This window comes from Fusarium musae, chromosome 8, assembly GCF_019915245.1.
Source record: "Fusarium musae strain F31 chromosome 8, whole genome shotgun sequence".
NCBI lineage: Eukaryota > Fungi > Ascomycota > Sordariomycetes > Hypocreales > Nectriaceae > Fusarium > Fusarium musae.
The window spans coordinates 2,629,959-2,645,890 of NC_058394.1; the positions used below are offsets into that span (position 1 = coordinate 2,629,959).

The following is a 15,932-nucleotide window of genomic DNA, read 5'->3' on the forward strand; positions in this document are numbered from 1 at the left end:
TATGATCGTCGTGCATCAATGCGACATGGTCAACGGGCAGATTAAGTTTAAGAACCAAGGCTGATGGAGGGTCACCTCTGATACTAGACTGAGATGAGCAATGCAAGAATCGATAGCGTCGTTTCTAGCACCGAACGACTGCGACTAACGATGCATGAATATCGATGGCTTATGCCGCTTTGGGAGCGGCTCAGTAGCGAATGTGAAAGTACGGAACGGAACACGCAGTAAAGGCCAAGGAAGCCCATTTGTTCTTGGCGATAATTGGTACTGAGGGAAGAAACCTGCGTGTGATGCTTGCGCTGGTAAATGGCCTAACGCCACCAACAACTGTTTCAAGGCTGGTGGTCGGCGATCTGAGCAGATGCCATTTTCTTACCGAGAATTGTTCTGAGGCATGTGCATGTCCAATGAAACATGTTGCAGGTACCGATGGATTGAATCAAGGTTCTTTTGAGACATTCAACGGTCTACACCACAATACTGAGTGGCGCGTTTTGCTACAGAGATTTAAACTATGCCTAAACTCCTTAGGTTATCGATGCATCACCGCTCAGCCTAGACCTATATAACATTACGCTCTCATCATCGCTCTTTCCTACAGCTTGACCCAGTTATCGAGCTTTTTTGCAAAACTTAGTTTTATTTGTAGACAGTCTGAATTGGCTGGCTGTCTTGTTATACTCATGCTGAACTGTTAATTCTCGTCGCTTATCCTGAACGTCAACAAAAAGCGCTATTGTTGTCTTATGAAGCTACTAGCGTATCTGATATCGCTTCTCCTGAATACACTCTAACCCCTGTTTTTTTGCTAGCGGGGTACCTGCTAACAGGGATCTGACTTAATTTTACTTAAAATATCTTTTTATATTTCTATTTTAACTTATAAAAAGTAATTTGATATTATTTCCTATATAAATATATATTCTATATATATTTTAAAGTAAAAATATAGCTATTTTATAAACTTTTATAAGATACCCTTGCTTAAAGGGTGGGGCTGTTACTTGCTAACAAAAATACAGGGGCTGAACTGTACAGCTAGCTCTTTCTTTGGTGCAGACCGACCGGAAATTGGCAGGAGGAGGCCAAGACGACCAAGAACGACGTGTAACCAATACACCACCAACATCCGCTTCCATACGGAGAGCAGCTCACAATTCAACACATCACTTTTCTCAATAAATTTAGCAAGATCAAGTTTCGTATAGTTATGTTTAGTTCGAGACGCGGCATGATGCGACAAGTCATACACAAGTTGAACGTGAAAATAGGAGAGCGAGCACGACTATGTTTGGACAAGAGGTGGCCTGGGTCGTGATGTTTGGAGAGGCGGAAGCAGAATGCGTTTAATTGACCTGGTGAACAATATCGAATATGCTGCGGAATGAGAAGAATGTCAAGATATGTATTACTCTAGGCTATTATCTTGCGACAGAACGAATATCTAATTGATCCATTTTTACACCAGCCAACAGAACAATCGCACAAAACACAAGATTCTCAATCACTCGCACCATCTCTCGACGCGAACGCCCTCCAGCTTTTCTAGTAGTGAAAAGTCCATGTTGTGCTGTTTCATAGCGACAACAATGACATCAAATGTTTTCAAGAAGCTTTTGTTCCAATCACGCTCCCCAAGACGCGGAACCTGAGGCACAGCTTCTTGCTTTACAAGGGTATCAGCCCAAGTGAGGTCAATCCGAGCACCCGAAACAGCTAACTCTCGAACAAGAGAAACACCAGGTGAGTTGTCGAGCTGAGACTGACCAGTCTTGAAACCAAGACCAACGACCAGTACACGTGAGCGACGCTCGGTGATAGGGAGTGACTCAATGAGGCGCTGGGCAAGCTTGGCGGGTCTGTCACTCATGGCTTGTGAACAAGCTTCAAGCAAAGGAAATGAACTGTTGGAAAGAAGATAGTGCGGGTTGACTGGAATACAGTGTCCGCCGACACCGACACCAGGGGCGTAGGGCATATAGCCAAATGGCTTGGTAGACGCTGCAGAACAGACCTCGTAGGGGTCGATGCCGTGAGGGAGACACGCATCAGCCATTTCATTGGCGTACGCGATACAGACCATACGCTGGCAGTTCTCGTACAGCTTCATCATCTCGGCAACCTCAGGCTTGGAGACGGTGACGACGTTGTCGAAAATGGTGGAGTATATGCGGTTGATGGCATCAAGAGAGCCGGGGAGGATATCGTCAAGACCTGAGATGATTTTGGGGATCGACTTGACTGGGGGTTCGGTACGGCCTGGGTCGACGCGCTGAAGTGGTGGGTTAGTAAACGTCCTGGTGGTAAATGACAGTTGATAGCTGAAGGTGTCACGTACCTCTGGCGACATGCCAGCAAAGAGACCAAGTTTCGTGGCGATGGGCCCGACCAACTCACGAGTCATACCAACAGCAACAGAGCTCTCAATAACAACAGTCGAACCCCGACTAGCAACTTGACCGACCATCTGGAGAGCATCACGAAGGTATGAAGACTCGATAGTCTTGTTAGGTCGCAACAGTGTAGGCACTGAGATGAGAAAGTGCGTAGCAGCGATAAGGTCATTCTGAGTTCGCGAGAAGGTGACGTTCTCGTTGTCCTTGAAATCCTGTTGAAGATCGTGAATGCGTTGCTCAGAAACATCAAAGCCGATGACTTGATACTTTGATGAGAATGAGCTAACGAGATGTCTTCCGACGTAGCCGACTCCAACGACTGCTACCACAGGGGTATCGTCCGGAGTGACATCGGTAGAGACTTTGAGAGTGAGGTCTGTCTCTGAGGGGACGGAGCTTAGGGGAGGAGTGACTGGATAGAAAGGGAATGAAGAGGGAGAGTCTGAAGGAGTGAGCATGCCGGTGAAGTCCTCCATCTTGAGAAGTCCTTGAAAGGTTGACTGAAAGAGAGAAAACAAGAGATAAGGCGAAGTCGAGCGAGGATTTCAGATGAAAAAGGTTCAGCGGTGATCGACCATCCGATATTACGGCTGTTCAAACCCAACATCTTAAGTATTCTCCCTCCAAGGTCTAGCCCACGACTTGCGAGATTTTCAGGTACACTCATCATATTGAATTATGCGCATCATGAAAACATGTGAAAAACACTCCGTCTAAGCCTTCTCGACCGTATTACTGCGAACGCCTCACACTGCAGTGCAAACGAGCCAGATCAGCTTGGACCCAGCTGAACGTTTCCACTGAAGTCCCAATCCTGGTTCGGACTAAGTCTAGATGGCTGACGATGTGGATTGAAACAATTCAGTTGAGCCTCGTTTCTTCTGAAGCCACCTTTTCGCAAACTTCCAAGTTATGAACATCAGCATCTCTTTGGCCGGCCGATCGGCGGGTGCAATAACAGAGACATACGGTAAACTCCGTACCTGGATGACAGGAGTAACTTGTTTATTGGACAACCATGCAGGACTGCAAATCGTTCCTGAATATTTGGGGAGCTGAAGATCAATCAGAGGAGTGACGGAGACTATTGATTCCTCCAAGCCAATGATAATGGGAATCATCTCTTCTTCAATCCGGTAGTTGAATTCTGGGCTCTAGACCGATCCACGGGATAACCTCAACAAGCGATGAATCTCTTCTTCTATCAGGTTACTCTGCGTCCCCATGTAAATCGCTTGCCATTGACGCTGAGTACAGTATCCAATGGCCCGGAACCAGCTATTAAGACCGATAGATCCTCCCGTGAGCAAAATACAGGGTCAGGGATATGCCAGCCCGTGCTGAAAAAAATAAAACACACGGCTCTGTCGGGACTTTTGCCAAGCAAGGTACGAGAAGCAAGGGTGCCGCATGAATCCATCCACATTCAGCCCGTGTTGCGGCAGCTGAAGTGTCAAGAGAGAAGAACAATAAGATCAACAAGAAAAGCCGCATGAATTCATTTCCTGTGAACTGAGTCTTCTCCACGCTGTGTAACGGGAAAGCGGGACCTTCTGAGACACGGGAAGATTTGTTGTCTTGATCCTCTTTTTGGTTGGTGTTAAATCCCAATTAGCGGACGGGCTGACCTGGGTGAGCGACATTAACTACCGCATTATTCCCATTAGTGGCGAAATGAGGCTGAATGAAAACTTGGTTGTTGTTGTCGCAAAATTGGAGCGCACTGATGATCGATTTTGTGAGAGGAGCAACAATATCGGCTGATCTTGATGGGTTCTGGTCTTTGCTGGCTCTAGACTGACCTAGAAAATGCTAAATATGAAGCGACTTCGGTTCGACATGTTCCCCATGAGGCTCAGGCCTCCCACGTTTATCGCGTCCGAACAGTTGAGATGCGCCAAGAGCTTAAGCTTATTGATCCGCCGTGGCACTACGCCCGTGCCGTAATGACCCTTGGTGCCTGGATGGATTATGAAAGGGGCTACAATGTGCAACTAGAAGGGTCGGTAGATATTTTGAGATCGCTGGCCAGATTCTTAGTTTGGTTTAGTGGCACAGACTATTGATTCAGATCTACGGATAGCTGCGTCCATATTAAGCCCAGGATGTTGAGCTAAATGAACTATCAGATCCTGGAACCATTTTGGGAGGAAAAGCAATTTTAATAAAGCCCCGATGATTCATGATTATTGCTTCCCGCTCAGCCGCAATGTTGCGCTAATCTAGAACAACTGCCGAGAGAGAGATTTCCTGGAGATCTTAATCGTTTCGTTTCAGAGAAGCGGTAACATTGTGAGTGTTGATTGCTCTCTGGATTCCTCTGGCAGATTGCACGTACGGATCAATGATCGCGTTGCGTAATGTCAACTCAGGGATTACCAGTGTAAGCGATCGCCAGCAGGGGTATTTTTGTCGCCTGGGAAAATCTGTTCGGTTGATTCATCATTCACCACCGCAGTGCGACTAAACCATGTCCACCCTGGCAGTCTCGATCAGTCTTTATTTGCCTCAAATCTGAGCCTCAACCCAATATTTATGCATATCCTCTGGCCAGGGTCCCTGCTCAACTTCCAAAAGAAAAACGTCTCTCTAGGACATCTCCTTTTCGAACGTGATGTACAGCCTAGACGCTTCAACCTCCGGGACTATACGGACACCTCGTTTACTGCAACACATTGTCGACACATTTTGCTTGTTGACCTCAGCCGGTTTAGCACAGTACCCTAGGTTAAACTGAGTGGTCTTCTCGCCAAGAAAAGAAGCACGGCTCCATCGATCCAGACCGTTGGTAGACACTCCGCTAGGATGCCTTATCCGAGCGATCGGGCTCCCAACACCTGGGACACCGACCCGATGGTCGAACTCTCAGCTAACCACGCCGAACCAGTCCAGACATGCGGCTGAATGTCTAGATCATTTCGTTAGAGAGACTATTGTTTCCCTGCATGGTAAGGAAAAGCTAAGTTCTTGCCACAAGTCTCGGCTGCAAATAACACAACTAGCTCACAATTTGGCCGTTATACCTAGAGGCCTTCGCTTGATGAGGGGGGTTATGTTATTTAGTTGATGATTTCAACTGGTAACTCTGATAATTTCTCTCTTCATCCTTGAATTACAGCGGATGCACTTCTCTTTACCTCATACCACCTTGCCGCTCGTTTCTTGGTGTTTCACGACATTCTGTCATACTTCTCTGGTTCTGCCTCTTGTATTCTTCTGCATGCTGCCTGCGGTGTAGCAATGGCTTCTCTCACAACTAACCCCCCTCGTTCCATTCTCATTGGCAAGCAAAAGGTTCGTTACTGTTACACTGTCTTTCCCGTCTTCCTCAACTGACATCTTATGAAACAGGACCAAGTTCATGCCAACGTCCGAATCGTCCATGGCAAAACCCGCTCCAATGGTTCTGATGTCTCAGACACTGAGTATCCCGTCGTACCTATTCCCGCATACCTCACCGACGAAGTGTCATCGAATGACAGCTACCGCGCCTCACAGCCTTCGTCTCCGAGATCCAGCACACCCGATACTCAGAGAACCTCAGTGATCAGTCGACCTGGCTCAAAGGGCACTGATCTCATCGCTCCTATTCCCCGTCTTCCTGTCTCGATTAGCAATAATACATCCGTTGGTTCTCGCTCGGATGCTGGTCACTCTTCTACTCCTTCAGTTGATGATGAGATCACGCCTGTTCCTCAACCATCTGCCGATCGAGATGCTGTCCCTCAGTTCAAGAGCGAGGGTGCTGAACAGGCTAAGCCCAAGGTTGAGACTGTCGCTGAGGATGATGTTGGCAACGCTGTCTTGTTGAAGCGTGGCAGGAGAAAGGTTACAACTCAGAAATACGTTCTCACAGCTGGCCTGATTGCAGTCAAGTAAGTTCATCCCTCCACCTCAACGCATGTCACTCATACTGACTCATATCCCAGCTTCATGTTCATCTTTGCCAGTTGGTACTGGCCACGATACTACTACATCTACCTCCCCTTCATCTCCTTCCCCCTCGTCCTCAACTGCATCATGATTGCTTCCATCGCCGTCTTTACCCTCATCCACTGGGTCAGTCCCGAGGAGCAAAACAAACCCTCGTCCCCCGAGAACATGATATACGTCATTCCCTGCTACAACGAGACTCTCGAAGAGTGCACTCGCTCCCTCGACTCCCTCGTCAGCCAAACAGGTCTCGAGAACCACAAGAAGGGCATCATCGTGATCTGCGATGGCCGTGTTCGTGGTCCGGGTATGACAAAGACCACTGGTGATTATCTCAACCAGGATATCTTCCTTCACCAGACACAGAGGAAGAGGATTCGTGGCGCTTATACTGCTTGGGACGGGCAGCAGATGGACATTGAGATCTCCAAGGGCTTTTACAAAGGTCTTCCGTTCTATTGCATCGTTAAGGATCAGAACCAAGGCAAGCGTGACAGTCTCATTGTCATTCGATCGTTCCTCTACAAGTTCAACACACGTGCCCAGAACCCTGAGTCCATCTTTTCCCGCGAGTTCCTCGACTCCATGACTAGCTGGCTTGAGAACGAGGTCAAGATGGACAATGTCGATCATCTCATTGGAATGGATGCCGACACAGTATTTGAGAACAAGTGTGTGACTGAGCTTCTCAAGGAGTCCTACTACCCCAACACTGTCGGTGTATGCGGCTACGTCGCTGTTGACTTCAAAGATGGTAACTGGAACCTCTGGTCCATCTACCAATCAGCCGAGTACACTATCGCCCAAGGTCTTCGTCGTCTTCATCAGTCCATCGCCACCAAAAAAGTCTCCTGCCTTCCTGGCTGCTGCCAGCTCCTCAAGATCTGTGACGAAACCTGTGGCGATCTCGTTCTCATCGATCTCTTCGGTTACTTCCCCAAGCACATGGACGGTATGCTCAAGCGTATCCGCGCTACAGCCTCAGAGGATCGAAACCACATTTGCCAACTGCTCGTCACGTTCCCTCACGCTCAGACGCGCCAGGCTCTTCATGCTCGTGCTTACACTGACGTCCCTCACTCCTGGAACGTTTTCCTCTCTCAGCGCCGTCGCTGGACTCTTGGTGCGACTAGCAACGATCTTCTCCTCTTCTGTGCTTGGAACACTCAGTGGTGGGAGCGCATCGTTGCTTTCTCCAATGTTCTCACCTGGTCTCTCAACGTGTTCGTCATTGCATCGATTGGTTGTATGATTGTCGCTTTCATGAGTCAACCTTGGTGGTTGATCATGTGTTTCGCTGGTGTCATGATCATTCCTCTTCTTTACTATGTCATCATGGCTACTTGGCTTCCTCGCAATCTTGTTGAGCGGGCACAGTTCATTTTGGGTCTCCTTGTCTTTGTCTTCTTGGGTCCTTTTCTCAACATCGCTGTCATGCTTTATGCTGTTGTCAACATGGACAACTTTGGTTGGGGTAAGACCAGGAAGGTCGTCACTGATGACTCTGAAGAGGAGAGGTCATCCCAGAAGGAGGGTATTGTCTCCGATAGCAGCTCCACTGAGCCCAAGGAGAAGATTGCTACAGCAGTGTAGGATTCGAGTTGCATAATGAGTTGGGCATAAAAATGCGACTAGACGTTACATATCGAGAACATACATTACACAACATAATAATTGTAATACATAACCAGATTGCTTTCTCAAGCGACCTCAGGTGACATACCTTACGCCTTTAGCAATCGACCATCTAAGTTGAGTTACAAACACAGTCAATAGTGGTGTGGCAAAGTTACACTTGATGTGACCTGGGGGGGCCACCTTCGCGGCTAGATCTCACACTGGTTTTAAGCTGAAAGGGCTCTATCTTAGCGCTATCTCAGGCTTTAGCATGCTGTATGTCCGAGGCGCTGCGTCAATCATTGCGCGATTCAGCGAGAATCATGTCAGCTTACTCAGAGCTAGTACTGGGTCCCCGCCTTGTTTTGAACATAGGAGACAGTCTTGACAGTATATCTAGGAAGACGTCCCCCAGCTGGTTGTATCCTCAAAGTTACCGTGAAGTCTGACTTGGTGTCGCAAATGATATTTCCTTCTACACTTGATCACATAGATTACACTTTCTGAATTGAATCCGCGCATTTCGCTCTTTCGTTCATAATATCCCTCAGCGCGACACAATGGCCAGCAAAACGTCCCAGCAGATCACCTGGCTCTTGATTTCAATCATCGTACTCTCATCCCTTTTATCGCTCCTTCTGCCAACCAAGCTGCTCCGTCTCTTACCAGTCATATCATCGATAGTCAGCCTACAATTCGCTTACGACGAGTATGCCTTCCTCTCTTGCTGGACAATACGTCAATACCGAGCGCAAGCAAATGAGCTGCTGCCGCTTTGGTTCACCAACTGGGGACCGTGGGGAACAAAGGTTGTCTTTGGAAGCTTTACTCTCAGTTTGGCAAGCGGAATCGCGAATATCGTTACTTCTGGGGCACAGAGTGTCGTTCTCTTTTACTTGGCTGGAACTGTATTTGCGGCAGGTCATCTACTCATCTTTGGTCCCAAGGCAATCGACCTGCTTGCCAGGATCAGGCGTAATGATACTAATGCTTCTAGTATGGCATCATTAGAGCTGTGGTTGGAGATGCACCTGACAAGGTCTTTAGTGATGGACTTACCGGCTCTTGCCTGCTTCATCACCGGGTTCCTTCTCGCTACAGAGCGTATTGTATAAGTTCGGCAAGAACTATACATAGTTCAAAGGTTAATCAAACGATGTATATTCTGACGGTTGCGGTCACAACGCCATATTTGTTGGATGCAATAAGTATCAACTATTCTTATGCATGAGGCCAAGTTCCTAGTGATACTAATAAACGTTCCAAATTCGTCCAAGATCATGTCGTGTTAGAATTGCTTACTATGTCCTTGAAAGTCTGCCATCCCCTAGCATGACGAGCCTCGACTGATCAAGTGGAATAAAGAGAACAAAGCCTTTTGGCGAGCCACATTGTATCATCGACTGGCTTCCATTTTTGGTAGGTCCTGAGTTGCCAGCGAGGCTGGGGACAACAGGAGGGACAGTGCTGGTGAAAAATGTAGAATGAGGCTCAGTGGCCAGATGTTCCTCTAGCATGGGTCTTTCACGCCAGTAATAGGCAACCTCTTTCCAAGTCGTCTTCCAGCAATCCCTTCCATCAGTACTTGAACAACTGCCAGCCCCGCAATTCTTAAAGACTAGGAACGGAGGTAAGAGATAACTTATAGTCACTGCAGGGTATTAGTAGCAGGGTCACATTTAAAGAATTCGCAATTTGTTCTATTACAAGCGCCTTCCTCTCCAATGTTCCAGCAACGTGTTCGAGGCCATTCTGGCGTCCCAGACATTTAAGGCCGTGGAGCAATGCAATTAGACAATTTGCGAAACGGTAACTGGACCTACTACTATACGCAAGCTTTGAAGTGCGCCGCTCAGAAGCCTTAGGTTCAGCACAACTCATCTTTTATTCTTTGTAGTTTACGCTGACTTTGAATAGCTACTGAGCTACCTCGGAGCCATGCATTATCTCAATTAACATGAAGATCATGACCACCTTCGCCCATGGCAAGACAACGAGTTTCTGTACCAATCTAGACAACATATCCACTGGACGATACGACGGTGGACCCAATAAATTTCCAGTCCCGTTTTCTTTCTTTCTTATGCAATGTATATCCATCATGATCCTTGACCTTACAACCAGCCGGATTTCGGGCAATGGGGGAGATCCAGAGGAATTCGCGTGGTTCAATCTAGCAAATTCCCGCAATAGCGCATTTGCGACCATCGTCAATTTTACATGCTGGGATACAACTTGGTGAAGGCGGCATGGCCGGTTTTGTCGACTATGGCAAAGCTGACCCTGTTGCCTTTCTGGTTGTCGCCGTTACGGCCTGAGAAGATGGAAGAGTTGCCTCCGATGTAGATGATAAGAAGATGTTCAGCGAGGACAAGGAGGTCAGAGCTCCGAGACAGAAGAGTGTAAAGAGAAGAGATGATGAATTGCGGTTTTGGTATGGCATCTGGAAATTTCGTCTCGTTCCTAAAAAACAGCAGAGATGGACTTGTTGATTATACACAACCATTTGTGTCTCACGGAAAAGCACGATACAGCGTTTCACATGAAGTATCAGCTAACGTTAGGTACGGGTAACAAGCCCAGTCAACTGTTCTTAGTAGCGAGTAATATAAATCGATGGTGGAAGATGGGACCGGATGGGCCGATGTGAAAATCACATGCTAGAGATACCAGTAGATTGAACATTTCTTTCAAGCCACAGTGTAAATCAGGTCAGCATCATATCGGCGACATGAGCGGCATGTGAGCTGTTTACTGACTTGGATCACTGCATAGTGGTGCTGACTGACAGATTGCGTGTCTCGGAGAAATGGCTCGCAGTATACACAAAAAGCCACTTAGTAATGGCGCATCATTGATAACTCATATGTCAGAAAGTCAACCAGGTCCAGTACGAATGTTACAATGTATTGATCACTGTGATTTTAGACTTTTAGCTACTTTGCTGACCCCTCTTTGAGGATAACATGATGTTCCCCAACGTCTCACACGGAAATTTAAAATGCTGAGAACTAATTGACAGCTTTTGTGAAGTGACAACAAGATGACAGTCTAGTGACACATCAACTGATGGATCAGATGATGTATGGTGAAGCCTGAAAATGGCCATCGTCTGGAACAACTTTATTTATTTGACATTCGTAAACTTGAATCCTCACCCTTATCAGACAAAACAAAACTCAGGCTTTTCGATCACATTTTCAAGGCTTGATACACGTGACTCAAACAAGTATCAATGATGAGTGATGACTGGACCGCCGAGCCTCTGGTTCTCGACTTTGAGCATCTTGCTCGAAACGATGTCGGCTTAGTCGGCGGCAAGAATTCCTCCTTGGGTGAGATGATTCGAGCCCTCGGACCAAAGGGTATCCCGGTGCCACCAGGCTTCGCAACATCCTCCTACGCCTACTGGCACTATGTCGACGCCAACAACATCCGGGGCAAGATCGATGAACTCGTCGATCAGTGGCAATCTGGCCATCAGACCCTTGCTGAGATAGGCCACGCCATACGCACTCTGTTCCTACGTGGGACATGGCCCGCCGATACTGCCGAGGCCATACTGTCTGGCTATCGCGACTTGTGTGACAAAGCTGGGGTCGATGATCTGAGTGTTGCAGTGCGATCAAGCGCAACGGCAGAAGATCTCCCTGACGCGAGCTTCGCTGGACAGCAGGAGACGTACCTAAACATCCAGGGGAGCGAAGCACTGCTCGATGCCTGTAGACGATGCTATGCTTCGCTCTTCACAGACCGGGCTATCAGCTATCGCCATATCAAGAAGTTCAATCATGGCAACGTGGCTCTCTCCATTGGGATCCAGCAGATGGTTCGCTCCGACATCGGTGGCGCAGGAGTCATGTTCTCGATTGATACAGAGAGCGGCTTCGACAAGATCGTCCTCATCAATGCTGCATGGGGTCTTGGCGAGAATGTCGTCCAAGGCACCGTCAACCCAGATGAGTACCATGTTTTTAAGCCACTGCTCTCTAATGAGAAGCTGTCGCCCATTCTGAGCAAGAAGCTCGGCGACAAGGCCGTCAAGATGGTGTATGGGGATAAGTGCGTACCAACTCGCAATGTCCCTACATCCAGAGCTGAGCGAGCTTCCCATGTTCTCGAAGATGAAGAGATTCTCCAGTTGGCACGATGGGCGTGTCTTATTGAGGAGCACTACGGTTGCCCAATGGATATGGAGTGGGCCAGAGATGGCTCTTCTGGCAAACTCTACATCGTGCAGGCCAGACCCGAGACTGTGCAGTCTCGTCGCGACGCGGCTGCCTTCAAGACCTACAAGGTTGGCGAACGTGGCCACACCTTGACCACGGGCCTGTCTATTGGTGACAAGGCAGTTGCTGGGCGCATCTGCCTGCTCACTTCGGTCTCGGACATGGACAAGTTTATCGACGGCTCGATCCTGGTTACCGAGTCTACTGACCCCGACTGGGTGCCTGTGATGAAGAGAGCTGCAGCGATTGTCACCGACTACGGTGGGCGAACCTCTCATGCCGCGATTGTCAGTCGGGAACTGGGTGTCCCAGCGGTAGTTGGCACTGGAAACGCAACCTATGTTCTGCACACTGGGCAAGATGTCACCGTGTCATGTGCAGAAGGCGATTCGGGCCTTGTCTATGATGGAATTTCGGAGATCACTACTGAGATGGTCAACATATCCGACCTCCCTTCCGTCCGAACAAAGATCATGCTGAATCTAGCCAATCCCTCAGCTGCGTATCGCTGGTGGAGGCTCCCAGTCGATGGCATCGGACTTGCGCGTATGGAATTCGTTGTCAGCAATTATATTCGGGTGCACCCCATGGCTCTCATCCACTTTGATCATCTTGAGGATGAAGCAGCCAAGAAAGAGATCGCCAATCTCGCTGCAGGCTATGCTTACAAGCCTGATTACTTTGTGGATAAATTGGCATCTGGCCTTGCGACACTGTGTTCTTCTGTTTATCCCAAACCAGCTATTATCAGAATGAGCGACTTCAAGACGAATGAGTACGCTCGCCTGATAGGCGGTGCCGAGTTTGAACTCAAGGAGGAGAACCCCATGATCGGATTTCGTGGGGCCTCGCGTTACTACTCGCCTCGTTACAAGGAAGGCTTTGCTCTAGAATGCCGCGCTGTGAAAAAGGTTCGAGAGGAAATGGGACTCACTAATGCCATCGTCATGATCCCCTTTTGCCGAACAGTCAAGGAAGCCCGAAAAGTGCTGGACATGATGGAGCAGAATGGTCTGAAGCGAGGAGAGAATGGTCTCATGGTTTATGTAATGTGCGAGATCCCCTCCAACGTGATCCTGGCTTCGAGCTTTACCCAGCACTTTGACGGCTTCTCCATTGGGTCCAATGATCTGGCTCAGCTCACCCTCGGTGTAGATCGTGATTCGGGGGAGTTGGCGAGTTTGTTTAACGAACAGGATGAGGCTGTCAAGTGGATGATTGCTAGAGCTATTGCGGTAGCTCGCCGAGAGGGCTGTAAGATTGGGCTTTGTGGTGAGGCACCAAGTAATCATCCTGAATTTGCCAAGTTCTTGGTTAATGCGGGGATTGATTCCATCTCTGTCAGTCCGGACAGTTTTATTCAGGTTATGAAACACGTAGTGGCTAGTGAGAAGGGCTTGTAATTATTTATTTAGCTATTGTTAGTGATGTTTAAAGTGCATCTTATTCATCAGCCGATAGTTTGACGTTGTGAGGTAGAATGCAGAAGGACGCTAATGAGCCTTCAGAGGGAAGGATCTTCTTTGCAAGCCTGGTGATATCAGTAGTGAGAGTTGATATTTACAAAAGATTATCCAAGACCTCAAAGTCGATAGGTTTTGCGGTGACTTGATTTGCATCTGAATATTTCACCGAGTCATCCTACTTAAACCATGATACAAGAAGTTTAACTGGAATTATTATACCTATTGACTATAAATACAAACGCCAAGAATGCTCACCACCAGTCTCGCTGGATTGATTTAACACTGGCTTTCAATAAATCCCCCGATAATTTGACCGCCGCATTCTCACCTTTGTTCAACGACAATGGAATTGTATTGAGGATCCCCTTCCTCCCAATGACGGCGGGTAAGCTAAGACAGCATCCATACTCCTCTTGAAAGTGACTGACTGGGTACATCTCATGCTTATCCAGCATAACAGAACAACACAGATTAGCTGCAACTGAAGCTATTCCAAAAGGTGCAGACCCTTTCCCCAGACTGATTTGATTCGACCGATGCTTGCAGATGAGTTCTATCCTACTGCGGTCAACGGCATTCAGCATTTTCACGTCCTCAATGGGGATCGTGCCAATGGTTGCTGCGGACCAGACGACTACTTGATGTTCTCCATGACGACCTACGATGAACGCATCCACAGCAGATGGAGATACCTACGATATTTGTATTAGAAATGTGGTAGTTCAAATGTCCCAGCGCCCACTCACCAAAGCACGGGAGGCAACCATTCCTCGGAGCCTGTAGGTATCCAGAGCTGTACCAGTGCCAATGACCCGAGATGGAGGAAGTCCCGACATTTCTTTGGCGAGAGACGTCAGTAGGTCAACTGGATTTGCCACGATGAGCAAGACGGTGTCAGCTCGAAAGGGTTTCATCGCCTCCATCACCTCACGTATCATCGAGGTGTTCCGGGACGTATAGTCAACAGTTGTCTGGCCTTGGGAAGAACAGTGAGTCAACATCCCCACTCAATGGACCGCACACGTACCTAGCATGTGCTTAGATGCGGCGGTTATCACCACGAGATCGCACTGAGCAGCCTCACGGTACGTAGCTGGACGTACACGCGTACTGCTGTTAGTATTGTAAGTGACATCGCAAAGGTCTTCGATCTGGGCGTTTCTGACGCTCAGGTCAAGATCGACAAGGAGAAGCTCGCTCGCCATAGAATTCAACGTGAGGTTGTAAGCGACGGCGCCGCCGACTTCACCGACGCCGACGATGGCCACTCGAGATGCTGAGCCCATCGCACTCCAGTTGGATTGATTGTTGGCCCGGCTGTGCATTGACTGTGAGCCGCGATTTATAAAACCCCCGGGGATCAGGCAAGGATTGTGGCGTAATTAGAGTTTGTGGTGTTCTGATGATGTACTGATGGTCCACATTGCTGACTGTCAGAGTAGCATTGAAGCGTCACGCCACAACGAAAGACCTGATGTGACAATGACTAGAAGCTTGCTCACAAGAGGGCATCGTCGTATCAGATGATAGCCTGTTGCTCGTGTTCTGATGGAGGTTATAGATCGTATGCTAAGACCTTTCAACGGCTATGTTCGGTTGCTACTTTAGCCGAGGTCACTGATCTGATGGCTCCATTAGCTCAATGCGGCAGCACGAGTATGTTGCTAATTTTGTACATTACGGAATCACTTCAGTTCCAACATCCACCTCGTGACGGAAGGCCTGCATGATGGATGTCGTTGAGTTGGAATATCAGTGACACTGGAAAGAGGTCATGGAGGCTATGCAGCTTAATCACCAGACAGTAATAGCAGAGGCAATTCATGCAGATATAAAACATCTCACCCAAAGCGAAATCAATTGCATCTTCAACAACATTCACTCACTATCAAAAGATATCAAGCACTCGTTACACACAAACTCAATTCTCATCATGAAGCTTATCCCTCTCCTCACCATGGCTGCCTTCGCAGCAGCTACCCCTGCTCCCAAGGGCTGCACGCCCGGAACCTATTCCTGCACGGCCGACCTCAAGGGCTGGCAGGTCTGCAACGTCGACCGCACCTGGGTGGTAAGCCTCTCCGCTTCCTAGCGGCGCGCCAACGAGGAGGAGTAAGCTAATTGCCCTTTTAGTTCGCCGGTGCTTGTCCTCCAAAGACGGCTTGCCTGTTCAACAAGCAGAATGGCTCGCCGTACTGCGTGCCCCCTGGCTTTCATTTCTAGGCTAGTTCCGGCTGGTATGGTCGTTTTCTCGCAGCTTTACCGTGTTGATATTTTACGATCTTTGA

General features: G+C 48.3%; 3 protein-coding genes across 3 annotated transcripts; 2 read left to right on the top strand and 1 right to left on the bottom strand.

The window, feature by feature from the left end:
• Positions 1 to 1,507: 1,507 nt before the first annotated feature.
• Positions 1,508 to 2,875, bottom strand: J7337_011122 (uncharacterized protein; the record flags this gene model as incomplete). The annotated part of the gene is made up of 2 exons (XM_044828673.1): positions 1,508 to 2,275; positions 2,342 to 2,875. The coding sequence occupies 2 exons, from the start codon at positions 2,873 to 2,875 to the stop codon at positions 1,508 to 1,510; spliced, it is 1,302 nt and encodes a 433-aa protein (XP_044677227.1).
• A 2,764-nt stretch (positions 2,876 to 5,639) lies between these two features.
• Positions 5,640 to 7,925, top strand: J7337_011123 (uncharacterized protein; the record flags this gene model as incomplete). Its single annotated transcript, XM_044828674.1, has 3 exons — positions 5,640 to 5,693; positions 5,751 to 6,274; positions 6,329 to 7,925. The coding sequence occupies 3 exons, from the start codon at positions 5,640 to 5,642 to the stop codon at positions 7,923 to 7,925; spliced, it is 2,175 nt and encodes a 724-aa protein (XP_044677228.1).
• A 3,262-nt stretch (positions 7,926 to 11,187) lies between these two features.
• J7337_011124 (uncharacterized protein) lies at positions 11,188 to 13,581 on the top strand (the record flags this gene model as incomplete). Its single annotated transcript, XM_044828675.1, has 1 exon — positions 11,188 to 13,581. The coding sequence occupies one exon, from the start codon at positions 11,188 to 11,190 to the stop codon at positions 13,579 to 13,581; it is 2,394 nt and encodes a 797-aa protein (XP_044677229.1).
• Between the last annotated feature and the right edge of the window lie 2,351 nt (positions 13,582 to 15,932).